The sequence below is a fragment of the Psittacula echo genome (genome assembly GCF_963264785.1).
Source record: "Psittacula echo genome assembly, chromosome: 7".
Lineage (NCBI taxonomy): Eukaryota > Metazoa > Chordata > Aves > Psittaciformes > Psittacidae > Psittacula > Psittacula echo.
This window is the reverse complement of record NC_137740.1, coordinates 29,970,374-29,997,888: the sequence shown is the minus strand read 5'-3', so window position 1 is coordinate 29,997,888 and position 27,515 is coordinate 29,970,374. Positions and strand designations below refer to the sequence as shown.

At 41.5% G+C, this 27,515-nt stretch overlaps 2 protein-coding genes across 3 annotated transcripts; one reads left to right on the top strand and one right to left on the bottom strand.

The window, feature by feature from the left end:
* Nucleotides 1-4,527: 4,527 nt before the first annotated feature.
* On the top strand, nt 4,528-19,236 carry RFC4 (replication factor C subunit 4). Its single transcript, XM_080623544.1, has 10 exons — nt 4,528-4,760; nt 5,377-5,455; nt 10,752-10,831; nt 12,005-12,124; nt 12,989-13,132; nt 13,418-13,538; nt 13,992-14,117; nt 15,772-15,852; nt 17,592-17,708; nt 18,729-19,236. Exons 1-10 carry the CDS (start codon nt 4,627-4,629, stop codon nt 18,822-18,824), a joined length of 1,098 nt encoding a protein of 365 aa, XP_080479670.1. The 5' UTR covers nt 4,528-4,626; the 3' UTR covers nt 18,825-19,236.
* Nucleotides 19,237-19,995: 759 nt separating this feature from the next.
* Nucleotides 19,996-27,424, bottom strand: EIF4A2 (eukaryotic translation initiation factor 4A2). Of its 2 annotated transcripts, none has more exons than XM_080623542.1 (11): nt 27,111-27,424; nt 25,902-25,947; nt 25,680-25,812; nt 25,286-25,425; nt 23,914-24,082; nt 23,624-23,733; nt 23,347-23,490; nt 22,810-22,947; nt 22,437-22,526; nt 22,120-22,199; nt 19,996-20,659 (listed from the first exon to the last, which is right to left on the bottom strand). In XM_080623542.1, the coding sequence occupies exons 1-11, from the start codon at nt 27,137-27,139 to the stop codon at nt 20,515-20,517; spliced, it is 1,224 nt and encodes a 407-aa protein (XP_080479668.1). In that variant the 5' UTR covers nt 27,140-27,424; the 3' UTR covers nt 19,996-20,514. The 2 variants fall into 2 exon arrangements, with proteins under 2 accessions (XP_080479668.1, XP_080479669.1); XM_080623543.1 differs by lacking the exon at nt 27,111-27,424 and adding an exon at nt 26,300-26,524.
* Nucleotides 27,425-27,515: the final 91 nt, after the last annotated feature.

Here is a 27,515-nt window from a genome sequence, read left to right as displayed (position 1 = left end):
TTCATTTTAGAACATTTCACTCAACAGTGCTCTTGCCTAGCTTTTAAAAGGGTCGCAGGACTAGAGCTTCCCTGGCTCTCCACTGTCCTCTCAGTCAGCTCCAGTGACAAATCTTGGCCTCTCTGCTGAAACTTGTATGTACACTTTTTCTCCTGCACACAGCTACCAAGCCATGCCTAGGTCTCTGCCTTCACACTTAACCGCCTGCCTAAGCATGGCAAAGCCTAACCTGCTTTGCCTCAGATGCTGTTTCAGCTACTTTACTTTAAAAGGAGCACAACTGCATCTAACATCCTTTCTGAAGAAAGAGAGCCCACTGAAGACACTAGTTTTAGCAAAGCTCTCTGCCCCTTTCCCTTTTTTCCTTCCCCATCATAAACCTTTTTGTCACCATCATTTACATCAATTATTCACTGTCCATGCTGCAGAAGAAGCTGTCCTGACATAGACCCCATCTGTGAGTAGGACCATTAATATACCCTTACAAAAGAGTGTATGAAACAGGCCACTTAAAGAGAGAGTTCCTTTCCAGTATTCCCCTTTCAAATTGTAGCAATCTGTAGTTCATAGATTTTCTGAGTTCAGGTTTGCATTTGCCTGATCATATTTAACACTCCATTTCTTTATGAATTTGCCTAGTTATTTTTTGAATCTATTTATAATTTGATAGCCATAACATTTGGTAGTAACAAGATTTGCAATTTAAAAATGCATTGTGTGAAAACAAACAAACAAACAAACAAACTTCTTTTGATTTCAAATCTGAAGCCTGATAGGTCAATTTCAGGCCTGTGGTTCCTGAGAAGGAATGAGTAATCTCTATTCACAGTATCCATCTTAGCCATGACTTTCCATACAGTGATCACAACCCTCAGGCACTCTTTCCTGAGCTGAGCCGAATGTTGTCCTAGCTACTACCTATTCATACAAGAAAAAAAAAAAAAGAGAAAAACCAATTCATACCTTTCAACATTCTTGCCATCTTGCTTTGAACCTTCTCTTGTTTACACAGTTTGCATAGTGAAACTTGCCAGTTTCAGTCTGCTCTGTGTTGCTTATATAATTCTGAGAGAAGTCTTCCAGTGCTGAAAGTTATTAGACAAATGTTTGTGTTAAACTTTGAAGAAAATTCATATATACCTATTTGTACTACATTCATTTCTTTCAACACTTTCCCCTTCTAAAACAAAGCCTGAATTTTTGACAAAGCTGTTGGACAGTGATCCTGTAATCTCTAGGGTCAGTTTACTTCCTAAATTCTATGCAGTTTATTCTAAGGAAGCCACTTATCCACTTCCAGTGTCATGAAAAAAACTCGAACTCATCACCCAGAAAGCATTAATGTCAACTGGATGAAGGTCTAGATTAATGGAGGCATGGCCAGGTCTCCAGGGCAGCAGGCAGAGTAACTTATAAAGACAGATGTCCTCCTCCTAATCAATTATCTTGTCCTATTACCATCCCTACCCCTTACCACCAAAGGAGCTCTTGAACTCTCATGCCATAGTTGTACACCTACAAATGCCGACATAAGAAGACTGGGAAGGAAGCGGACCAGACTTCCCATTTAGGTCAGTTCAAGCTGCTTTGGCAGTTCAATACTGCCCTGCCACCAAACAATGTAGTCCCCACCCATCCCATCACAAGCTCCCACTTTTATGTCCTGTCTTTTGTAGTCGTAGTGCAATGAATTGGATCATTTCACTGAGCTGCTGGATATATTTGTGATAACTGTGAAACCAGATCTGAGGTACTTGCAAGTGTGGCTGGAGGATCTGGCTACGATGAAAATGAAAAAGGTTGCCTTCAATCAGTATCAGTAATGAGGCATCTGTCACTGGCATACTACATTTCTTAAAGACCAACACATCATAGGTTGTATAGTTTTATAAATTAAAATAAACAGTCTTACATGAAAATAAATCCAGCATCCACCAAATTATTAGCATCTTAAAACTAAACTAGCCTTTCTGTGCATTAGATCAGCAGTTGCTATGGGCTACATCTGAGGAACACTGATGAAGCTAGTGAAAAACAGTCTTTGCTACGGGAAACACTATAGTCAAGCGAATGACTCAATCAGACTCATTATTTCTGAGTTTGATCTGTTGGACCTTAAGACGGTGAGTGAATGCAATTCAGTAGAATAGAGCAAGCAGAATTTTCAGTCCTTGTATATCTGAGGGAAAGGGAGAGAAAGACAGGGACCAAGAGAGAGGAGCTTGCGTTTCATTATTCCTTTCTGGAATTCTTAACTTTGGTTAATGACACAAAAAGTTGTGTTACGAAGTTAAGTTCACGTAGCAGACAGGAATTTCCACTGCTGAACTGAACCTGAGATTCATACATAGTTCACAAAAAGCTCAAATGCCAGGTATATTTAAAGCGGCCCAATTAGGGAGAGTGGATCGAATATAGACCACCAAAGAGAATGAAGCTTTTTTAGTTTCAGAAAGCAAGCTGATCAGTTCTAGCTGCTTTTCCATCCTTACCATTTCCAAGTTATTATGACTTAGAAGTACCAAATATAATCACAGTGGGAGAAAAAAAGATATATAAAAAAGGCATTATATTTTCATCTAGAACAAGACAACTTCATTAATTATATGTGCAGGCACTTCCTGCTGCTAAGTCTACGATCTGGATTTCATGCTTCAATTAATGCTAGATGAGAGGAAACAGCTTATTTAAAATTGTCCAAAAATTATAGAGTTGCCTCACTGACACAATGAAGTATTTTCAGCCTAAACTCTTTCCCTTACCTCCTTTTTCAAAGACTATTCTTCTGTTGCCATAGAAACCATTCCCAATCTTCTCTTTTCACTTGCACAGGTTCTGTTCTGGATAATCATTACCATGGCTGCCCAGGCCACTTTGGCTGTGCCTCATGCCCAGGAGTAGCCAAGGTGAAATAGTAAAGCAGAACATCTGTAACCACGCAATACACAGCTGTTGGCAGCTGAATTACTTCAATTTTTTACCCAGAATGCTAGTACACAATTGGGCATATAAACTGCAGCTACACAGTGCATGAAGCTACAGGTGATTCACAGCTATAGGTTGGGCAGAGAAGAGATTCAGAGTAGCCCCGTAGAGAAGGACTTGGGGGTGTTGGTTGAAGAGAAAACGAACATGAGCCGGCTTCAGTGTGCGCTTGCAGCTCAGAAAGCCAACTGTATCCTGGGCTGCATCAAAAGGAGCGTGACCAGCAGGTCGAAGGAGGTGATCCTGCCCCTCTGCTCTCATGAGACCTCACTTGGAGTATTGTGTGCAGTTCTGCTGTCCTCAACATAAAAAGGACATGGAACTGTTGGAACAAGTCCAGAGGAGGGCCACGAGGATGATCAGGGGACTGGAGCACCTCCTGTATGAAGACAGGCTGAGAAAGTTGGGGCTGTTCAGCCTGGAGAAGAGAAGGCTGCATGGAGACCTCATAGCAGCCTTCCAGTATCTGACAGGGCTTATAAGGACACTGCGGAGGGACTCTTCATTAGGGACTGCAGTGCTAGGACAAGGGGTAACGGGTTAAAACTTAAACAGGGGAAGTTTAGATTGGATATAAGGAAGAAATTCTTTACTGTGAGGTTGGTGAGGCAGTGGAATGGGTTGCCCAGGGGGGTTGTGAATGCTCCATCCCCGGCGGTGTTCAAGGCCAGGTTGGATGAGGCCTTGGGTGGCATGGTTTAGTGTGAGGTGTCCCTGCCAATAGCACGGGGGTTGGAACTAGATGATCTTAAGGTCCTTTCCAACCCTAACTATTCTATGATACTATGATTCTAAGACATGGGCACCCATCATGACTGCCAAATCTACAAGGATGCGGTTTTGTTATTTAAAGGGAACTGTCACAGCAATCACACCCCCCATTTTTGCCCTGGCTTTACTGTAATGGAGATTACTAGAAGTAATGTGAAAACAAAAAGGATTCACTTTTCCTTCACTAGTAGCTTTTGCACAAGAAACCCCTGCGCCCGTACACCTAGGGTAGCTGCTCGCATGGTGACAGCAAGGGCCGGCGCCGGTTTTGGCAGCGAGGACCGTACGATCACAAATCCTTAGGGACAGCCGCAGCTGGACAGGCCTGGGACAGATCTCGCTGTCGTGGGTTTCACTTCCAGAGACCCCCAGTACGCACCCCAGCCACCAGGGCAAGGGGAGCAGCCCCTGCCTAATGCCGCAATCTCCTGACAGGAGGGCACTCCCCTGAGCTTGATTTCAACACTGCTTTTGTACAGCGGCTTACAGCGTTTGGGAAGAATGGCGACGATCAACCACTAAACACCCGCACCCCACCCCGATAGGAAGCCCGGCAACGGCGTCCTAAAGCCCTCCCCCTTCCGCCTTTCACGCCAGGAGCTGGAGCATGCGCAGAGCTACAGCGAGCCCTGAGCTCCGAGGCGTTACATAAGTACCCGCCTCCGCGGCGGGGCCGAGCTCTGTGGTTGGTCCTGGCCAGGCGGAAGTGGCCCTGCCCCCGCCGGTAGCGGGTTGGCGGGAAGGTCTGGCGGGACCTGTCGGTGTGGCTGGTTGTGCTTGTGGTGTGGCGGGTTTGTGTGCCTGGCTGTGTTCGGCCTAACGGCTGGGCTGAGGTGGGGAGGCTGTGAGGTGAAGGAGACAGCTGGAGCTATGCAGTCCTTCCTCAAAGGCCCATCTACCATCAGCACAAAGCCCCTCGCTGCTAAGGAGAGGGGTGCGGCCGGCGCAGCGGGAAGCAGCGGGGAGGGCAAGAGGCCTAAACCCATCCCCTGGGTGGAGAAATAGTAAGGGTTTTTCTGAGGCGGTGGGGTCGCTGGCTTGGGTTGTAGTTGCTGATCACGGGTGGGGCTGGTTCTGGAGCGGTGTCTGGAAGAGGGAGTGGGTGCGTAGCAAAGGGAGTTGCAGCTATAGGTGTTTCCTCCTGGGAGCACAGCTTTAACTTTTTCTGTTATGGGGGAAAACCAGCACCATCAATTGCTGTAAGAACCCTTTGTTGGTGTTAGTGAGCAGAAAACGCCTCTCTTGCACCTGTCAAGCCGTGCTTCATCACTGTGGGTTAGTGTGAAAGTGTAGGAAATGTTTTGGTTCTGAGAAGCCTTTAACAGCTAATGAAGTGGTAAAATGCTGCAGTCTGCAATACAGTTCTGCTCCTAAAAACAGCTCAGGCAGGTGTTTACAACAGAAATAGACAAACTGCTTCCCAAATAATTAGATCACTTCAGTAATACAGACCAGAGGCGTTAGGCAGGTAATCTTGTTATGATTTTGACCTCAACTACGAAATTAGCTGTAATTCTTAAGTACTTGATGTAATCAGAAAGGGACATGTTGTTTTTCTCACTTTCATTTTTCTTCTGAAACTGTTAGCTAATAAATTGCATTTGATGTCTTCTTGTTTAGTCGCCCCAAAAATGTGGATGAAGTTGCCTTCCAGGATGAAGTGGTTGCTGTGCTGAAAAAGTCCTTGGAAGGTGCTGATGTGAGTGTAATAACATCTACCCAATCAGTGTGTTTAGGCAGAAACTTTGAAAACTTCTAACTCAGTGGTTGTCATTTTTGTGGTTTAACCACAGCTGACAACTGAGTACCACGCAGCTCATTCTCCTGCCCCAAGGCATGAGGAGGAGAATTGGGGAAAAAAAGTGAAACCCGTGGGTTAAGATAAGAATAAATTTAATAATTGAAATAATATAAGAAGAAGAAGAAAAGGGGAAAAAGAGGACTAAAACTAAAGAAACACAAGTGATACACAGTACAGTTCCTCAGCAACCACTGACCAATGCCCAGCCTGTCCCTGAGCAGCAATTGGTAGCTACCAGCCGACTCCCCCCAGTTGATATACTGAACATGAGGTTCTATTATATGGAATAGCCCTTTGGCTAGTTCAAGTGTCTGCTCCTTCCCCCAGCTTCTTGTGCCCCTCCTCACTGTCAGAGCATGGGAAACTGAGAAGTCCTTGACTTAGGGTGAGCACTACTCAGGAACAACTAAAACATTGGTGTGTTATCAACATTGTTATCACACAATCCAAAACACAGCACCAGCTACTAAGAAAAAAAATTAACTCTACCCCAGCCAAAACCAAGGCAATGATTTTTCCAGTGGTACTTTATGAACAAGCTAAGTGGCTTCTTCATAGCATGTTGTGAAATATGCGTAAAGTTTATGATGTTTCCAGCACTCTAAACATTGTGATCAGTTCTGTGATGTGGTTTGAATCTTTCTGGAAAAACTCAGTTGATTGACTTCTTGTTAATAGTTTCAAATCTGGAAAGGCTTTTGTTGTCTCTATGCTACTTTTCAGATAGTACTTTTGACATTGCTGTTTAAGAGAAGAGGGAATTTTTTTTTTATACAAAAGTCTGGATTGCCAGTCACTCCTAAACAGTTCTAGTGATCTATCATTGCTTCTGTGAAACTGCTAAAAACTAAAACAAATACACTTGTTGGTCATAAGGGAAGTTTAAGTTATAAGTGCCACTTATAACAGTATATACTTATAGCTGTATATACTACTTAGATACCGATTCTAGAGTTTTGGGGTTAAAGTTTCTAAGTAAGTCTTTGGCTTTGAAAAGCTAAGTATGACAGTTGCACTAACTTCACTGCAGTGTTGGCTTCTGTGACCTAAGAGCGTTTTCAGTTGGTTTTGCTTATACTTGCATTTGCTTTTGGATAAACATTTAGTAAATACTCAGTATGAACAATGTTTATTTCCTCCAAACCAGGTGAGAGGGAGTTGGAGGGACTGAGGGGAGATATAAAGTAGGTAGCCAAGAGATGGCTGTGTTTTTCTGCAGATCTGGACAATTCCTCCTCTCATACATGCTGAGATTTTTTGTTTGGTTGGTTTTTGTTCCACGTTCACCTAGAAGGGTCATTCTTGTGCTCCAAAAGCTGCTTCTTTTTTCATGGACTGCTAATGCCATGAAAGTGCCAGTGAAAGGGGGTGGTAAGGATGTTCTGAAAATGACATTTGTGATATGGCTGGCTGCTCACAGAGACCTAAAAAAACCAATTTGGACCTTTCAGAGTTTTATTCAAGAAACCTTTCACTTGTAGTGTGCTCTGATGCACTATATGCACAGGTAGTCTTTGGTATTTGAAAATTTTACCTTAAGGCAATTTGCTCTGTAGTTCTGGTTTTGACTGGTAGGAGCTTATTTCTATCTAAAAATATTAATTTAATCAGAACTTGCAAAAGCAGAAGTACCTTAAGCGTGAAGAGCCAAAATGGAGCTGGTGTGACAGAACTCGGGAAGACTTGTATAATTTCTTTCTCTAGCTCACGTCTCCAGATGCAACTTACTTTGAGAATGCTGTTGTAATGTGACCGTGTCATTGTACCCATAGAAATTTGTGTTTCAATAGCAGTGTTGCTATGTACTATATACTATGCATTTGTACAGTTGAGGTAGTTAGTAAGGAACTACTAACTGCTAAGGAAAAAGGAGGTGCTGCCACTTACTCTGTCTGGACATATCAGTTGTGGAACATCTCTTAGGTGATGGGTTATGAAGTTCTATTTTGAGCAACAGTTATTTAAAACCTTACAGCTTCTGGATCAGCAATGTTTCTTAGATTATGAGCCTCTTATACTTGTGTTGTCTTTTTGCCTCCTGAGTTAAAAAACCAAATTACAACTTCTGCTTATGGCTACAGGCTTTGTATTTTGCCATAGCTACTCAAATCCAGCAAGGCATTTGAGAACAAAATCATGCAAGTACTTTAAAATATCTGACACTTTTAAAATTTGGACATTTTTATTAGTTCTTGAAAGGACTTATTCTGTCAAAAAGGCAAAAGTGTAATTCGAACTTTAAAGTGGCTGGTACTTATTTCAGAAGTTCTAGCTGAATTTGGAGATCTGATGAGATCAAAGAAACAGCTGTGACAATGCTGTAGGTTTGTGTAATGTGCTTTATTTAAACCTTAGTATTGAAAATGGAAAGTGGGTCCTTTGTTGATTGGCCTCTATTTGTAGGCCTTGGTTTTGGAGCTGCTAAATGGAGAAGAACTTTTAAGTCCCTGATATATCTCCATTTGTAACAGCAAGCATCTGTCTTGTTAGAAACCAAGGAAACCAGAGTCCAAGTGGTTTTGAACTGGAGAAGCCGATTTCTGTCTTCCAGGACTGTTGATTTGTTCTTGTTTTTTGCAGAGAAACTGAGAAGTGTCATAGTATTCTTTAGTTTTCATTTACTTGATGATATCTTAGTGACTGCAAAAAGAGAGGGGTAGGATTATTGTGGCAATTTTTCTCTTCACTTGTGCTGAAACTTTTAGAAAAGTAATTGGGGTTCACACTATATCCAGTAACTTTCCCATAAGCAGGGTGATGCCTGCAGGTTTGCTGCTTACCCCTGGCAAGCATGGAAAAATGGATAACCAGATCAGGTTGCAGCCTGTTTAAAAATACTGCCACTGTTGCATAAAGGAGTAGGCTGTGCTTGATGGAAAAGTAGTGTAAATATTGGTGATAACTTTAGTGAGAAACAAGCATAACTGAAGTTGTAACAAACATTAATAAAGTATGGATTTAATGGAATTAGAAACATTCTTATTAAAACTTGCTACCTGATAATGCTTGATTTGAGAACTAGTAAAATGTGAATTAGCATAGAGCCATGAAATTACGAATCTCTGTGCCTATCCTTGCAGTGTGTTAACCTAACATAGTGGTTGGTGAATAAAACTTTCTACCTGATAATGCTTGATTTGAGAACTAGTAAAATGTGAATTAGCATAGAGCCATGAAATTACGAATCTCTGTGCCTATCCTTGCAGTGTGTTAACCTAACATAGTGGTTGGTGAATTTTCAGCTGACATTCAGTTAACATTTCCTTTTCCTGGAACTTTCCTAAAAGATACAGGGGGTAGAATTGTTGTGGCATCTAATCAAACTTCGAAAAGTGTTTGGTTGCACTAGATACTGTTTACTTTTCAGTAACTAGAGAAACAATTAAATGATTGGTAGAGCAGGCAAAACTTGAAATGGATGTTTGCTATAAAATGATGGAAGATTGAAAATATTCTGTTCTTTTACAGTACATACACAGTTCAATCTGTTATCTGTGTCTTACCCAGTTGTTAAAATGGGATGCTTGTTACCAAACTGGTCTGTCTCTGTTTCATTTTCTGATTATGGGTTGTGTACTTCTGCATTTTTCTCTGCTACTTGGATGTGTTTGGTTTTGCTGTTCCCATTCTGTCTATATTGCTTCCTATACTCAGCATAAAATTTTCTAATCTAATTTTAGTTGATCTTTTTTAAAAATAGAACCTTTATTAAGGGCTGAAAATCAAGTCTGACTGAGAGGTTTGTCATTTTGCTATTGATCAGAGGGACTCTTAGATTCTTGTTCTAAGAATATAAAACTGGAACATCGCCCTGTCAAAGGCAGCAGTTTTAAAGTGCAGTCTGATAGTACAGAAAGCTGTAGTATAGAAAGTCTGTAGTATAGAAAGCTAGCACTCCTGTGGTAATTAGAAAGCTTCTTGATTTCAGCCAAAATGTAGTCATGGCTAACTTACGCAAATTTGATTTTTGCCAACTTATATGTTGCTCTGATATATTTATGGAGAACAGCCATATTCCCTCTTCACTTTTGTTTTGCTGAGCTAACTAAATCACACTCTTTTTTTAAAAAAAAAAAAAAGTCACTTCCCATAAGATGGGTTCTTTACTCCTTTAATCACCTTTCCCAGTTTGGATTCATCATCCTTGATTACAGATAACATGAACTGTGTGTAGCTTTCCTGATTAAGCCTTAATAGCCCCCTCTTAGTATCAGTAATTTTCCTTCTGCATTGAAAGTGCACCCTTAGGACTACCATGTTAAACAGGCTTACACTGTTCCTCTGACTGACAGACTTTTGGCAACTTTTAGTTTATTCCAGCTGATGAATTCCAGACATCTAGCAGATATTTAGTTGTATTCTCAAACAGCGAGATTTTATGCTTTGTGCTGCTAAATGTCATCCTATAATCATTACTGCAATCTGCTGTGCTGCTTTGACCTTCCTGTGTCAGCATATTTCTTTAACACATTCCTATTTTTCATGCTGAGGTTATTAATTAAATTATTTGAAAGATCAGTTAACCTAATGTCTTAAAGAAATTAGATTAAGAATCTGGTCTCCTCCTTCGAAAAATCCTTGGATGGATGTAGAAATTTGCCAGCACTATGCTGGCAGTCCAGTCAGTCCTTACAAGCATCTCTGTGATTAGTGTTAGGCTATGTCTGCATTGCACTTACAGCATTCACAAGCTACCTTGTATTTATTGCAGTGAAGTTAATGACAGCACAGAATTCTTGGCATGGCTTGAACATGGGGAGCTGAGAAAGTAAGGGATAGTTAACCTGTGACAGGTTTTGAGACACCTGTACTGCTAATATTACCCAGACTGTTTCAAGGACATTCTTGGATAAATTTTCATCTCACTGCAGTCATAACAGTAAGTTCTGTAAGGTTTAGTAATCTCAAACATGACCTGGAGGGAATACCTCAAAATAAAGTATAAACTGAAGCATTAATTTTGATAGAACATAACACCAAATAACAGCTTGTTCATGCTGTGTTATAAACAGCAGCCATTTGTCCTCCTTTACAGCACTATTTGTAATGACCTAAAAGTGAAAGACTTGATATTATTTACCAGGAAGAGTAGATAGTTTCTGGTCTATGAGGTGCACAGATTTTCAGCAGGTGTTCCTGTTTGTGGTTAGTTTTGTTTATTTGCTTTTCATAAAATGGTGTGTTACTGTTTTAGCTTCCCAATCTGTTGTTCTATGGCCCACCTGGAACTGGAAAGACTTCCACTATTTTAGCAGCTGCTAGAGAACTCTACGGGTAAGCTGGAATCAAGTTGCTTTGGTGTAATCAACTATCACGTCTTCTAATCATGTGATGGAGTGTCTCTGGCCGTTGCCTGCTCTTACGTAGCTTCTAGGTCTTTTTCAGGAGTACCTTCACATTGTAATTCAGCTCTAATATGAGATTTCTTTCTCTTCTGTCCTGTCACAAGTCTTTGCTTTCTGTTACTAATACAGACTTACAACACTTCAGACTAAGAGCCATGTAACTCTGTAACAAAGAGTATGAAAAAAGTGGCTTGCGTATGCCTTACTGAACTTTGTAAAGGGATCCCAATTTTAATGGAATATTCAGTAAGCTGATAGCTACACATAGATCTCAAAGTACTTCATAAAATGCCTGAATTGTAGTCTTTTTGTTATGCACCATTGAATTGTGTCTAGAAATAATAGTAGGAGTCTAAAATTCAGCATGTGTACATTCATCAACTCACTTGTAACACTTGGGGGTTTTGAGTAGTGAATTCAGTGACCCAAAAGGAAAAAAAAGAAGAATGAGAAGGTGGTTTGATGTTATGATCAAATCTAATTCTAATGCTGACTTTAGTACCTCTATCCAGCACCCCCCATCATCATTTTTAATTTCTGGTTCATGTTGCTTTTTAGAGAGAACCACTTCTAGTTTAATAGTAGGAAGACAGTTTCACGTTTTATGTCTACTTGAATTCTCAGAACTTAAAATCCACTGGTTGGTTTGTTTTTTAAATCAGAGGTGCTGCTGTATAGTATTGCTGCTAAATACTGCCTGTATTATACTTTCTAGATATTTCTTTCTGGTAGCATTGCAATGGCAGAGCCCTACCAGTGACTGTATCTGAGCATTTTACTTGTTCTTTCACGTTGCTCACAACATATGAGTAGAAAGGCATATTGTGTAGTGCTCTGAACTTATGAAGCCAACTTCCTGCTTTCTTTTTCCTTGGTAATTGATGTAATTTTGCACCTCATTGTTTTCCATGGTCTAGGACACAATTGTAAAAGTAGCTAATGGAAATTCATACCTCAACTGTCTTTTAACGAAATGTGTTATTTAATAATGCTGGTAAAAATAATACCTGCTGTTCAGAAAGCCCAGACAGGTTATTGAGGTACTTTATAATGCATCATTACAAGAACTAACAACTAATATGTTGTAATAAAAATTTTGCAGTCCTGAATTATTCCGGCAAAGAGTCCTTGAGTTAAATGCCTCTGATGAGCGTGGAATCCAAGTAATTCGGGAAAAAGTGAAGGCTTTTGCTCAGCTTACTGCATCTGGAAGCCGTTCAGAGTAAGTGCTTAGGACAAAGCCTGTGGTTCTTTTTGTTTATAATTCTAATGCAAATGATGAGTCAGCACTGCCCAGGAATTTGTAACACATAGAGTGCTTGGACTAAGCTTTGACTTCATGTAATTTCATGTTGAGAATTTGAATACCTGGGAGGAGCTTTTAACAGTTCTGTTAGAGTCAGAGGCAGAGAGGGAAAACCCTAGAAGATCAAGTCTTCTGGATTTGGTGATAGGCTTTGTAAATGTAGTCTGACTACCATAGAAAAACTTCTGTGGATAAATTTTGGTGGAAGTTGTTTCTCTAGTATGTCTCATCTGTGGCATTGCTTACAAGATGGGGTGCTAGTTTCTAAGGTGCTAACAAGATTATGGTGTAGGGTGGCGAGAAGGCCTGTGCAGGTGAAGCCAATATATGTGGAAAAAACAGATACTGGAAAGTAAGAGAAGGAGACTGCATGCCAGGACTATCTGGCAATAAGTGGTCTTATGTACTGAAATTAGTCTGTTGCAGTGTTCTTTGAAGTTCAGGGAATCAGGAAGCTTGGAAAAGAAGAGCTGCATTAGTTGTTAAAAGAAAAAACTTAAAGTAAGAGTACATATTTTTGAGGACTTTTGGTAGTATTAAAGTGTCAGCCTTTCTATGGGAACTCAGTCCGCCACTTTTTTACAAATACCAGTCCTTTATTAAAAAATAATCAGAAAAAATTTAACTGAATATGTTCTGTTTGTCAGGTATAACTAAATAAAGTATGACTTGCTGTTTGCAGTGGTATGGAGTTTTTGTTGTTTGGTTGGGTTTTGGTGTGGTTTTTAACTTGGTCTGTACGTTGCATGTCTCCTGGATAAAAGATTTCTTATTTTTCAGTGGTAAAGTTTGTCCTCCTTTTAAAATTGTAATTCTGGATGAAGCAGACTCAATGACTTCAGCAGCTCAGGCAGCCTTAAGACGGACAATGGAGAAAGAATCTAAAACAACACGTTTTTGCCTTATTTGTAACTATATCAGCAGGTATGTGTGGAATTTGTTGCTTATTTGTATTTGTTGCCATTTTTCTTCTGTAGTTTCTTCCTGCCCCCTCCTGCTGAGAGATTGACATACAGTTTTCAGTTATAGGTGTAGTAGAGGTGTAGCTATGTGAATACAAGACTGAGGACAGTGTTTAGGTTTCAACTTGTATTTTTCACAAAGTTGTGGATTTAAGGTTATTTTGCCATTTTCTGCCTTGATAGCTTTATCTGTATGAACTTGACCCATGCATTCACTTACCAAACACTTAACCTTCCTTTCTTTCAGAATAATTGAACCTTTAACATCTCGATGCTCCAAATTCCGCTTCAAGCCTTTGTCAGACAAAATCCAACAGCAGAGGCTGTTGGATGTTTCTAAGAAGGAACAAGTGAAAATCAGTAATGAGGTAACTTCATGGTTGCCGTGTAATTTTATTGCTTAATACGGTGCATAATTGCATTGCACTGAAAGGGGCTAAGTCAGCATACTTTTCCAGACTTCTCAGTTGTATTTAGAGGAAATATATAACCTCATTTAAATGTTATTCTCCTTCCACAGATGGGTTGAATTTTAAGTCTTCCTAAAATCAGAGAAATGTCCACCAGAGAAAACTGAAGCAGAACTATAGAGCTTTTTGTTCTGTGCTGAGTATACTTGCATTAAACCGTGCTTCATTATGAAATTGCCGTCACACATTTATAAAAGTAGAGAGGTTGCTTTGTAACTTGTGTATTGTGCCTGTCTGTGACCATCTGCTCTAGACATTGTTTATGTTTTGAAATCAGTGTTCTGAGAAAGCTCACTGTGTTTTAATTAACTGTGAACGTATGACTTGGCATTTTCTGACATTATTTTCCAGGCAGTGTCGTACCTTGTTAAAGTGTCAGAAGGGGACTTAAGAAAAGCAATTACTTTTCTTCAAAGTGCCACTCGCCTAATGGGTGGGAAAGAGATCACAGAGAATATAGTCACTGAAATTGCTGGGGTAAGCCATACTTTACAGTTTCTCCTGTAATTAGTCCGGAAAGCATTTGCGTAGCAAGTCTGCTGAGTACCTGTATCTACTTTTGCTCAAATTTTGACTAAAAAATTGTTTTATGTTCATTCATATTGCAGAATGGTGCCAATACACAACACCAGAATTTTAAAGATGGCCTGGTTTTGCACACTTACTATATATCAAGTTTCTAACAACTTATTCTCTAAGTCATGGAAATCTGTAAAATAGTCTTATAATTGAAATTGAAATATTCTGCCCATGAATGCAAAATGTATTGCCTTTTGTGGGACAGTGGACTAGAACATCTTTTTGGCACTTTTATATATGTGTATGTTTATATGTGTGTGGATGTATATAAGTATAGATCATTGCAAAATATGGTTTAGAAACACCACAGGGGAGTAGCTTTCAGTAGCAGCTCATTTTCACCTAACACAGTAACACCTAACTCATTTTCACGCTGTTCACAGTGACAGCGCCTCTTCAAGGATGTTGATTTTTAACAAAACAGCAGAAATTTCTTCTAGAATGACATAGATAAAACTGATGGGGACAAGAGAAACCTGAGAGGAAATACATTTAAATAAGACTTCTGTGAAGGTGTTCCTATAGCAACAGAACAATTACCCTCTAAAGCAAGAAACATGAGATCAGGAGTTGAGGAGCTGAAAAATAAATGGGCTTTAATAATGGACACACTTCCCTTGAAGGTGCTGCCATTATAGCTAATTGTGAGGTTCTCACTTTGATGGAACCAGAGGCTATTGCGACTGTGCATGTTTTACAGAACAGTTTTAAACAACTTCCTTGGTGAACTTCTCATTCAGTTTTGTGTGTGTGGCTGTAGGAAAGAGCTGGATTTCACTTAAAGGTATCTGTAAGTCACAATTTCAGAGAAACCCAGCAGAAGTTGACTGTCATGATAGGAAAAAAAGCATGAAATTCCGTTATTGGATAATGCTTGTATAAATCTGTCCTCAGTTCAGCTATAGCAGTCATTTTTCTCTTTTTTAGTAGCTGATGCAGTGCTGTGTTTTTGACTTTCAGCCTGGGAACAAGGCTGATAACACCAATGTTTCTAGTTGTTGCTAAGTAATGTTTACTCCGACCAAGGACTTTGAGTCTCAAGCTCTGCCAGGGAGGAGAGGAAGTTGAGAGGAAGCAGAGACAGGACACCTGACTCAAACTAGCCAAAGGGGTATTCCATACTTCAGCATGTCATGCCCAGTATATAAACTGGGGGCAGTTACCTGGAAGGGCTAGATCGCTGCTTGGGTTGGGCTGGGTATTGGTTGGTGGTTTCAAAATGGTTTCGAAAAAACTGGCTGATCTAATTGTTGAAGTAAGTCCTCCACTTAGTGTCCTGAATGAGTGTGTTCATGAGGGTGACTTTGACAATTCACTATTACTGTATAGTTTTTATTTTAATATCACTACTATAGGACAAACATTACAGCCTAGCTCTGACTCTTAGAATTTAGGTAGTTTTAGTTATATACTTGCTTGAAAGTGGTTGGGTGTGTAGAAGAATGAAACCTAAAATGGTCTCCTTCATAAACAGTTTGTATCTGTTACTGTAGCATCAACTTCAGTTTAAGCTTATAGAGTTGAAATTAAGAAATGTAACTTCTTGTTACAGGTCATCCCTAGAGAAAAAATTGATGAACTACTGTCTGTCTGCTGGAGTGGTTCATTTGAGAAACTGGAAACTCTGGCAAAGGTAGAGTCCTCTTGGTGCTCTAGCCTGAATGTTTTTTCTCGTTGCTGCCCTTTGAAGCCTTTGTTGCTGGGCTGAAGAATGTTTGGCCTCAGGGCAGTTAGGATTGACATTTCAGGAAGCATGTCTTTTACCAGTTAGTACCCTGATCTTTACCTTCTGAGCTGTCAAAAGAGCTGTCGAAGTTGCAAATAAGATTCCATACCAGTGTGACTGGCTTTCTACTGAGTTAAACTGATGGCATGTGGAGCTGTTAGGCTGAATTAGGCAGAGTAGGAGCTCCTAGCAAGACACTTGGCTCAGGGCTTTAGAACTGTGTCTTCAGGGGACTGAACTAGTCTCTGAACTACTGCCTTCCTTAGTTACATGGAAGCTGCATTAGATGAGAAGTATCTGAATAAAGCTGTAATAAGTCCTCAGTTTTAACATATTTCCCATCAGTCTTACAGTACAGCAGTGATTACCGTTGTCTTATGAACTGCAGTGTTTTAAAATAGATCTTGCTGGAGATGGCACAAGCTAAAGGTTCGTAAAGGTAGATGTATTTTCTTTAATACAGAAGAGATTCTTACTCCCTCTGAAGAATGGGAAATTCCTCATCTCATGAGTTTAAAGGAAGCTCGGTCAGTCTTGAACTGGATTTTAAATCAAGGAGTTGTCCCTGACAGAGGATAGGAAGCCATAGTATGTTCTCCCTTCCAGTGAAACATTCCGTGCCTGTATGAAAAAAGCTGGCATTGGTCAGCCTCCTGCTTTTTCCTTGGCTGAGCCTGGTCAGGTGGTTTTGGCAGGACCTCTGGTTTTGAGCCTGGAAACTGGTAGCAGATGTTAGATTGGTTTGTGCAGATGTCACTGCTTTCCACTTTCACGTTTACTTACCATGATGTCTGAAAATGTGTTGCTCTTAAGATGTGTTGGTACGGATTTTCTAAATCCTCAGAGCTGGCATAGTCTTTCATCAAACCACTATCAAATCTAATGCAGTAGTTTGGAACCAGTTCCTCCAGCAGGTACTTAATGGTGGGGGTTTGTTTCAAGTATTAGTGCTTGATATGCAGTTGACACTTCAATGCATACTTCTGCAAAGCGCAGGTATATATTTTGCTGTACAGAAAAATAAGGTTGCACCAGCTCTTCTAATTTCATAGACTTCTCTCTGCATAAATGGCGTCCTGGACACCTGTTCTCAGTATTTGGTGGTTTTGTAACTGGGGACTACTAATTTAAAAAAAAAATGGTGACGATTAATTGCCATGGGTTTTATTTTATTAAAGAAGTTTTGACTGCAGAGATCTCTGTGGGCCTGAGGCTGGCAACTGCTGGATGAAGAAAATAAAGTAGGTGGCACTTTAAAATATGAAGACTCTGCAACTACCACATGATGCTGTGGATGCTTTCCTAATTTTAGAATAAGATTGTACAGGTTCATTGGAGGTTGTTAAATGCTTAAAATGTCTCAAGCTCACAAAATGTAGATTGCCAGAAGCTGGAAGAATATTTGGGAAAAATTATTGCTATGTGCATGCCAGGCTCTTGCAGTCTTTCCTAGGCACTCACTTGGGGTTGCTGTCAGGTGGGATGCTGGACTGCATACAAACCTACTGGCTCGTCCTCTAAGATGTAAAAGCTCCATAATACATTTCAGTACAGTCTTTCAGTTCAGACAACTTTTTAGATTGGTCTTCCAGTTTGTGGTGTCTCTGCTGCTGAATTGTTTCCATCTTCCTCTCTGCCTGACACAGAATCTCATAAATGATGGGTATGCTGTTGCTCAGCTTGTAAACCAGCTGCATGATGCTGTTGTTGAGAGTGAAAATTACAGTGACAAGCAGAAATCTGTCATAGTCGAGAAACTTGCGGTAAGCCTGTAGCCCGAGCTAAAACACAACAAAACAACATTAATCTCCACTGACTAATTCTTGTCTAGGAACTGCCTTCCAGAATGCTGCTTTATTTTGATTTTTAGTTCTGAATGTTTCTTGGTAGAACCTAAATTTTTGTCCTGAGAAATTTCATGAGAAGGAATTGAAATCCAGCTAAGTGAATTATTAGCCATATTATATTGTTCTAATAGGACTCAAGAAGGAGATTTGTAGGTTTGGGGTTTGGTTCTTTCTGGGGTGGAGTGGTGGTTGTGGTTTTAGGGTTTTGGCTTATTTTAATATAAGGTGGGAGGAAAAATTAAGATGAGATTACAGAACGGTTATGGTTGGAAGGGACCTCTGGAGATCATCTAGTGCAGCCCCGCTGCCAAGGCAGGGCCACCTAGAGCAGGTTACACGGGAACACATCCAGGTGGGTTTTGAATGTCTCCAGAGAGGGAGGCTCCATGACCTGCTTGGGCAGCCTGTTCAGTGCTCTGCCACTCTCACTGTAAAGAAGTTCTTCCTCACATTGAGGTGAAACTTCTTGTGTTTTAGTTTATGGCTGTTGCTCCTCATCCTATCACTGGGCACCAGCAATTAAGTCAGCACCTAGAGAAAAAAAATCAGGAGCTGCAAATTGCAGAGTTTTGTTCTGGTGTGTAAAATATGCCCTGTCCAAAGAGCTCATTAACTTGCTAAATTTTGACCAAGAAGAAATGGCAGCTGTGGTGGAGGTTTTGCTAAAATCACTAAAGAAGAGTGAATAGTGTTGTTCCTAGCAGTTACTTGCAGAGCAAATAGTGCATCCTTTCCTGTAAGCTGTCATGGCTTGGCCAACCTGAGAAGACAGAGGTAGTTTGTCCCAGGTTGGTGTGATGGCTGTGATGTGGGAGTCCAGAGGTGTCATTGCCGATTAATAATTGGTGAAAATCATCTGGTGTTCCCCACTGTAACCAAAGGGACAACTGTCTTGAGCACCACCGTTCTAAGAGGCTTCTACCTTCTCTGTTGCAGGAAGTAGACAAATGCTTGGCAGATGGTGCTGATGAATACTTGCAGCTGATGAGTCTCTGTGCTGTGGTGATGCAGCAGCTAACACAGAACACTTAATGACTCCTGCAGCATGGAACAGCATTTTTTTCACAGGTGGCCAAGGGTCTGAGAGCAGAGACCTGGGTGCTTTTGTAGTGGGTTGGGGTTTTTTTGCAATAAAAGGGCTGCTCAGCAGTTGGAAAAGATCCTGCTGAAGTATTTGCTTTTTTTTTTTCCACACTAGGTTTGAGTGCTCTCTGGCTGCTGAGGGGACAGTGGTGCTCCTGCTTTGCAGTTTGTTGTTGTAGACTTATACTTGGAAAGGTAAACGCATCAGAAAATGAGCATATACATAGTGAAGTCATCATCAGGTGAAAGCAGAGGAAGAAAGTATGAATTGTTCCTCTTAGCTGACATCAATACTTTCAAAACCAATCACATATTTACAGATGAAGAGGCCTTGGGCTGAGCATGGCCCATGCTGCCTCCATCTTCTATCTGCTCCTTCAGCATTAAATGCTGCAAAAATCACTATTAACTGTATTGCAACACTGTAAGTTCACTCAAGCTATGTAAGAAAAAGCATGGGGTGAAGGGGAGGTAATCCTCTAAGGAAGTGGCTCATACTATAGTATCTTTATCCTTGCTGGCAAACTCAAGTTTTAAATCTGGTGCCTGACTACAGAACATAGGGATAGTTGACCATCTCTAGGTCAGTTCCTCTCATGGATGCTGCTTTGAGCATCTATTGATTTCCTTGGTAGTGGAGTTCCTGGGCCTGGTAGTGCACACGAATGATGCAGTAATTTTAGTACGAATTACTAAACCAGCCATTTCCTAGTGCGATGGGTGTCTCAGCTCAGGGTGATGGACAGGTGTCCCTAACACTGTATCACACAGAAACAGCCTCTGGTACCTAAAGACCACCGTCTTCTACTGTAGAAACAGCCTCTGAAGTCCCTGACAGAAGAGGAACTGTGCACAACCAGGCCTGCTCAACCCCAGCAGCAGCTGCCACTTCTACCTTCCATGCCATACTGGTTAGACACAGCCATAGCATCTCCCCAGTGAGAGATACTCCCCAAGAACCAAATATTTACAATTTAAGTGAATATAGAAGTATTTTATTGAACATTCAAACTTCATTAAGACATGTGCAATATGGCAAATTTTACTGGGTTTAACCCTAACTAAGACAATAGTATGATTGCTTGCTTGCTGGGGCTTAGCAACAGGGTCCAAATCACACTTACCACTAATTAAATACTTTATTGAATAAATACATATGAAACAAAAATGCATTTTAATGCTCTTATAAAAGTTTAGAGATTTTGAAAGGCCTTTCCAATTCGATCTGAAGTGTAAGTACATATAATAAAGGAAGGTAGGCTAGTTTAACATAATTGGCTGACTTTATACAGCACTTATATCTTTTAGTCCATAAGTAAATTATTAAATGATAAAGAACATCTAATACAACCACTTCTATGGAACTAGGAAATAAATTTCTAATAAAGAAAAAATTTACAGACCCCATGACTTTCCACCCAACCCCAACAGTCTAACCCTAAAGTGGATAAAGCCAATGGCTTTCCCCACAAGAGCTCACGACAGAAAGTCGCTTCTCTTATCAAAATTCTGTATTTCTGATCCGTAATGAGCATTGAGACAAGATTCAATATATCCCCAAAGAAAGAAGCACAATGCACGTTGTGAATCGCCTATTCAGCAACAGCGAGCACTGCATCAAACCACCTCATCCCAGGGATTAAATGAGATCTGCCACATTCATCGGCATCTCCTCCACTGTAGTATTGTAGAAAGTCTCAATGTCTCGCAGGATCCTCTTGTCCTCTTCAGTGACAAAATTTATAGCCACGCCTTTTCTGCCAAAACGACCACCACGACCAATTCTGCACAGAAAGAGAATGCATTTATACAGATGCTAACTAATCCACTGCAAATGTTTGCAAGATCCACTCATCATTAACTGCTGCTGCTCTGGTATCTGCCACTGGCCAGGTTATGCTGTATTTACAGGACCAGCTGCTACCAAAGTCCTATCTGGTCAAAAAAAACCAGCAGTACAAAAGGAGTGTCCATCCTATGGACAGCAGCAGAGCAGACAAGGTTACTCATCTGCCTGCAAAGTAAGAACAGTTGGTATTGTGGGATCAAGTCCTGACTGCACCTCTCCCCTCTCTTCAGCCAATACATCTGTACCCATACCTGCATCCAAACAAGCTCTTGTTCAAAAACCAGACTGCTCCCATGTTTATCCAGTTACAGCCAGTAACAAGGACAGCACACTCAATTTGAAAATTTTAATTAAACATAACTATTTGCAGTGGGAAAACTTAGGGTTTGTGCTTTGCATTTAATAGAAACCCATGCTCAACATTGTTTAAGCCCAAGTTGGTCCCCTCACACATCAGTGCACACAGTTCAGTTACACCCACCCATCAGTTCTACCTTCCTGCAGACTGCACAATAAATTACCTTGTCCAAGAGCTAAATACACAAAACTGGCTCACAAAGCTTAGTGAATAATCATGACAAAAAAAAAAAAAACAAAACCAACTTGCTCTTTATTCAAAATGTGCTGGTAACGAATCCACATCCTAAATGACGTCAACGCTGTCTGAGCACCATCTTGTGTCATCAACTGCTGCTATCAACTCCTGTATTTTTTTTACATCAAGTAAAAAACTAGTTCACTTAATTTGGGGACAGTCACTAGAAGCAGCTAACTAAACCTAGGCCAACCTCAGATTACTATCACAAGACACCGCAAAGAATCCTGCTGCCCAGAGGAGCCACCAAGAGCACAGAAGGCACTAGGAGCATGAACACAGCTGGGCCTCCAAAAACAGAGGCAGTTCTTTAACAGCTAGTTTGCTAACAGCATTAAGGTTTGGTCATGGAGCAGGAGCAGCAACAGCAACTGAAGATTAGCTAGGATCTGTACACATGGAGCTACACTGCTGTCAAGATGCTGTATCAGTAAATGGGCATTGTAATCCTACTCCATGACCTATGTGACAAACGTACTTCAGTAGCTGGCAATTTCCTCAGATCTCAGCTATCCCTGAATCCATCACATTCCTAAGTTTTCCCACTGCTTTGCTTTATTGTCTAAAAGTCCTGCTCCTTCCTCTGGTTCAGAATCAGGGCTGTGCAAGTCAGGGCTTTTTAAAGCTGAAGCCCCACTGGTGTTATTTCCTGCTAACTTTTTACCAGTTACTGTACAAATGGATGCATGACACCCCCCTGTTATTGGCAATGCCTAAAAACAGAAACAGGTTTGGTGCCGATTCTGCAGAGAATGCGATACTTAGCATTGCACACCAAGTAGAGGATAGAGCCAACTAACCTGTGAATGTAGTTTTCACGATTGGTCGGCAGGTCATAGTTTATAACCAATGACACTTGCTGCACATCAATGCCACGAGCCTGCAAAGCAATACAGAGTCAGTCACTGAAGTCACAGGCTATAGGTGAAGTTACTTATCCCATACTTTTGTCGGCCACATGGTCAGTGATGAACTACAACTGTGTAGCCCATAGTGGAGCGTAGTCTTTACTGTTCCAAGAAGCTCCAAGTAGTTCAGGCTACAAGAACCTTCACCAAATTATGAAGCTTTTGGCACCAGCTTTAAACAAATGTCTTGAGTGGAAGGGAATGCTCACCAGCAAGTCAGTGGTGATCAGGACACGGCTGGATCCTGATCTGAACTCCCTCATGATAACATCCCGCTCCTTCTGGTCCATGTCGCCATGCTGTAGAATTAAAAAAACCCTGTAAATACCACAGTCCCAATACTCCAGATTGGAATAGCCTTCAAAAATCGAAGTGATGTATGAAACCCAGCGTCCCTACCTGCCGTGGGAACAAAGCAGGTAGAGATAGAGGGAAACATTTTTCTTTAAGCAGGGGGAACGATAATACAGCACTGCACAGCTATATCATAACTTTCCTGCTTTTCACTCACATACAGCTCATTATGACTTGGTTTTCAGTACATGCACATCTCGGAAGTTACATGGAAGCATCAATCCTTACCAGAGCTGAGACAGTGAAGTCCCGAGCATGCATTTTCTCAGTAAGCCAGTCTACTTTTCTTCTTGTATTCAGAAAAATAACAGCCTGGGTAATGGTCAGCGTCTCATACAAATCACAGAGAGTATCGAGCTTCCACTCCTGAACAGAACAGAAAGGGTCAGGAATTGCATCGTGCCACTGACACTTCAAACATAACAAGAATCCCAAACAAACGCTAAAAATCAATAACCAATTACGCATACCCTAGTGCAGAGTTATATTCCATAAAACCTGAGAAGTTAACCACCACACTAATCAAAGCTTCTGCATCAACTGTTGCACCAAATCTTTAGACACAGGACACCGGACATTAAGAAAGAGGTCCACCCTAGTCTGTTTTGATCCAGTGCAGTTCTTCTTCTTCTTGCATGTACTCTGCTAGCATTACTACAGAAACCAAAGCTCACCCTTGGTTTCTGCAATTTTAGCACAGTGCTGTAACAAGAAGGTGAGAGAACTTAACTCTTCCAAGGCAGAGCAAGTACAACTGATACCAACCTCTCTTTCAACATTAATGTAGAATTGCTTGATACCCTCCAGAGTCAGTTCTTCCTTCTTCACCAAAATACGTATGGGATCTCTCATGAACTTTTTGGTCACTTCCAACACATCCATTGGCATTGTAGCCGACAGTAACACAACCTAAAATGTATTACTCTGTGTTAGCACATACTTAGGGGACACCAGTTTTGATTTAACACAAATTCTGCAATTTTCAGCTACACTTGAACTAAATCTGCATCTATCAATTTAACCATGTAGGTGATTTTTTTACCTGGATGTTTGTGCTTAATTTTTGGAAGATCTCATAAATCTGATCCTTAAATCCACGGCTCAACATTTCATCAGCTTCATCCAGAACAAACATTTTGATCCATTTAGGTGCTATTGAAGAAAAAACCAGGAGTATCTCTTTAAGTTTCAGAAACATATTACTTTTATTAATGCCACTCTCCTTTAGGACTAAATTTTTCAGTACAACCCTATAATGACAACGAATGCATTACTTAAGCTCCTACTTGGTCTGAAATTTATTATCAAGAGCAAAATTAAATTCATACTTACAAAGGTAGCGTCTGTTTAACATATCAAACACACGCCCTGGAGTCCCGACCACAATGTGCGGAGCCTCAGCCTGAAGCTTTTGCATTTCATTGCGGACATTTGTACCACCAATACAAGCATGGCATGTTGCTCCCATGTAGTCACCAAGTGCCAGAATTACCTTTTGAATCTAAAAATAAAGCCCTTCTGTTAGTAGCAGTTCCTAGTACACTGAAGACCTGTTACCATTGGTGCTTACAGGCTTTGGAAGCCAAGGGAGCAAACAAGGACAATGCATCTCTTATGGTCAAAACAGGGAGCTGCCAATAATGGTTTTGCCCAACTGCTTATTACTGAAGTTGTTTACTAGAAAGCTGAAGTCAGAGGTGTACCTGAATTTTTTTCCTCACTAGTTGCACTAGCTAAAGAAGTGACTATAATGCTTCTGTTGGCAGTAGTTAAAAAGCAGGGACTCTGCTTTTCAACTGTTTCAATTTTTGAATTTTCCAAGTGTTAAGGTCTGCATATTAAGCACTTAGAGAAAGATCATGAAAAGAGCGTGTAAGTGCATTGCTATATGCCAGGCTTCAAGCATGTCTAACCTCACCCCTGTCTTCAGAGTAGAACTAAGGCTGAACATTCTGACCACAGGTTCTTGTTCCACAGATCTGCCTTCTATTAAAAAAAAAAAAAAAATCCTGTCTCATTTATTGTATTTAGAATCTTCACAACAATTAAGAATCTTCACAACAGCACTGGCATCTCAGTATATTCTAGTTGAAGACAATAGTAAGTTTTATATAACCTATTTTCTATTTTATTTGAGCTCTGGTAGGTGTTTCATCTTAAGATCCCGCATTACTAATATGTATTAATCTTAAAATTTAAATACCCTGCAAGCTTTGTTAAACATTCCCACTCAAGCAAAACAGAATACCAAGCCTTGAAGTTGAAACAGACATGCAACAACAGTCAGGAAAACACAAAAATACAGAAGTGACCACATGCACACTGCAGTTTTCATGTTGCACAACTGCACTCAAATTCAAATAACTTCAAAAAAGTATGCTTTGTTTCCACTCAGAACACTGTAATAAACGGTTTTGTATTTTGTTTTTCTGCTGAAGGTGCTCCCTCAGAAGTATACATAATGCTGCAGCTGGCTCCTGCATCCCTGCCCCAGCACACCCTCTACATGCATCAACTCGCTTTTTGAGAGGGCAGAGAACTTGTGGGACAGAAGCCAGTTTATATTCTCCACGACTCAACACAAAAAGGGTTCTGAATGGATATTATCTACAGCCCCTTAAGTAGTCCATTTGTCTCACAGTTGTGAAACCTGAAACCTATGCAACACACAAGCAGCTTTTTGTTTTAACTACACTATCAATACCTGTTGAGCCAGTTCTCTGGTAGGGGCCAATACTAGTGCTTGGGTCTCCTTGAGATCAATCTCCAACTGCTGCAGGATGGAAATAGCAAATGTGGCTGTCTTGCCAGTACCTGACTGAGCTTGAGCAATCACATCATACCCTAAAAAAAGTAGGATACACGTTTACTGCTCCCACACAGGACATTCATGTTTTCCAATTTATTTTATCCCCTTTGAAATAAGTGATCAGTATTAAGAGTTCTCTCCATTTCAGGTCAGTCCCGAAAGATGGTGTACCATCATATCACTTTTTTAGTAAGCATTAAAAACAGGTATTGAACCATAATTCACCCATGCATATATTTTACATTTTCCCAATTACAGAATGCTGGTAATAAATGAGTCACCCACATACCTTTAATGCATGGAATAATAGCTCTCTGCTGAATAGCTGATGGCTTCTCAAAACCATAAGCATAAATGCCCCTTAGAAGGGATTCTTTTAAATTCATATCATCAAAATTGTCAACAATCTCATTCCAATTGCTCTGTAATAAAGGAAGAAATAAAAAAATATTAAATCCAACACTGATCTCTGTCAGTGATTAAATTCTCAAGTCAGTTCTCATGTGCTCACCTCAATGACACCATCGGGGTCCATTCCCTCTGGGCCGCCATGGTCTCTGTCACCAAATAGAACAAGCCGTTAATACCGTAGCAACTAACACACAGAAGCAAATCGACATCTTGGCTGCCAAAAGCCATGTCTGAAACCTGTGATAGACCATTATAGCAGGCACTCTGGTATTTTGCCAGTGGCTGAACTCCTACCCTCTTCCTACTGGATCAGGTGCCACTAACCCAAGTCCTCAGCTCTCAACGTGACAGGAGCCTTCTTGCCACAGCAGAGCTCACGGCAAAATTCAGACTTAAGAAAAACCTACCAGAAAAATATGGCTCAACCCCAAGTTAACAGATTCGACTTAAAAAAAACCCCAACCCGAACACCTAGTGGGCAAGTCAACAACCGCATACCCCAGCGTACAGCGCCCCTCCTCACGAAGGCATCCTTGTAGGGTGGGGCCGTGCACGCTGGGCCCGCAGTTGTGGGCACGGAGCGGGGCAATGGCTACTGCTGCGCACTCTTAAGCCAGCTCAGCTGCAACGCCTGCCGTGAAGAAAGGGGGGGTGACGGGAGAAGATGGGCGGACTCCCGGCTCCGCTGCGGCTCCCCCCGCCCCGCCCTAACAAACTCTCGCGAGAGCTCCACCCCTGGGATTGCGCAAACCGGACACAGCGCGCAGGCGGAGAAAGGCGCCGGTCGGTCGCCCAGAGTGCCGCGCCCTCCCCCCTCCCAGAGAAAATGGTCTCGCCCTCAACCAGGGCCGCAAACGCGGGCCGAACCAACGGCAGAGGACAGGAGGGGGAGAGGGGTTTAAGAACAAAATTCCTCAACAAGGCGCTCAAACATTTTAGCTACCACGTAGCTAAGTATGTGCGAATAAATTAAAAATATCCTTTTTTTTTCCAGGGGTGAGGATTGTTAAAAAAATTAACAACGAAAAAGCAAACCCCGAAGAATGGAACTTAAACCCTCGCCGAAACTCGAGTAATGAGAGAAACGCGACCGAAACGTCTAGAAGCGCGACGGTCCGGGGCACCAGAGCTGTATAACCGCAGCGCCGAGCCTCCCTCAGAGCTCTCCCCTCGAACGCGCAGGCACCAGCACACACCCCCCTCCCCGGAATATAACCTCTCTTACTTTTCCTCTCCTGAGCCGCCTCCGCCAAACCCACCGACCCCTTCACGACAAAGGGGCCCAAAGCCTTTGCAAGCCGCGCCATACCTGCTATAATCCGCGGAGCCGCCTGACATGTTCCGACCACCAGCTCTGTCCACAACTGAAAAGGAAAGCCTTCCGCCGCGCCCGCTTTATATAGCCGCCGTGCTGCCGGACTCGTTTTCTCCTGCTCTGCGCATGGATATACAGCTCACGCCACGGGGAAAAATACACGAATTCCCCCTACCTGAGCTCTGTTCCCAAGAGATACCACTCACTACGCTGTCTGAGGTACTCTGAAGGAGGTTCTTGAGCCGCTTGAGGCCACGAGGTCAGAGGAACATAGAGCTACTTTTTTTTCCTCAGAGCGCGGAAGGATATTGCACCACTGACTGCGTGACAGTACCCCGCTCCTTCCTCCCGCTCTGTCCCCCTGCCCCCCCCCGCGCTCATTCCTGCGCACGGGGTTTA

Excerpts from the sequence above, each read along its gene's own strand:
- RFC4 (XM_080623544.1), top strand. The coding sequence starts at position 4,627 with ATGCAGTCCTTCCTCAAAGGCCCATCTACCATCAGCACAAAGCCCCTC. Across the intron at positions 13,133-13,417 it reads ATTTGTAACTATATCAGCAG|AATAATTGAACCTTTAACAT; the intron begins GTATGTGTGGAA and ends CCTTTCTTTCAG. Across the intron at positions 17,709-18,728 it reads TCATAGTCGAGAAACTTGCG|GAAGTAGACAAATGCTTGGC; the intron begins GTAAGCCTGTAG and ends TCTCTGTTGCAG.
- EIF4A2 (XM_080623542.1), bottom strand. The coding sequence starts at position 27,139 with ATGTCAGGCGGCTCCGCGGATTATAGCAG. Across the intron at positions 25,426-25,679 it reads TATTATTCCATGCATTAAAG|GGTATGATGTGATTGCTCAA; the intron begins GTATGTGGGTGA and ends TACTTTTTTTAG. Across the intron at positions 24,083-25,285 it reads CCAGAGAACTGGCTCAACAG|ATTCAAAAGGTAATTCTGGC; the intron begins GTATTGATAGTG and ends CTTTATTTTTAG.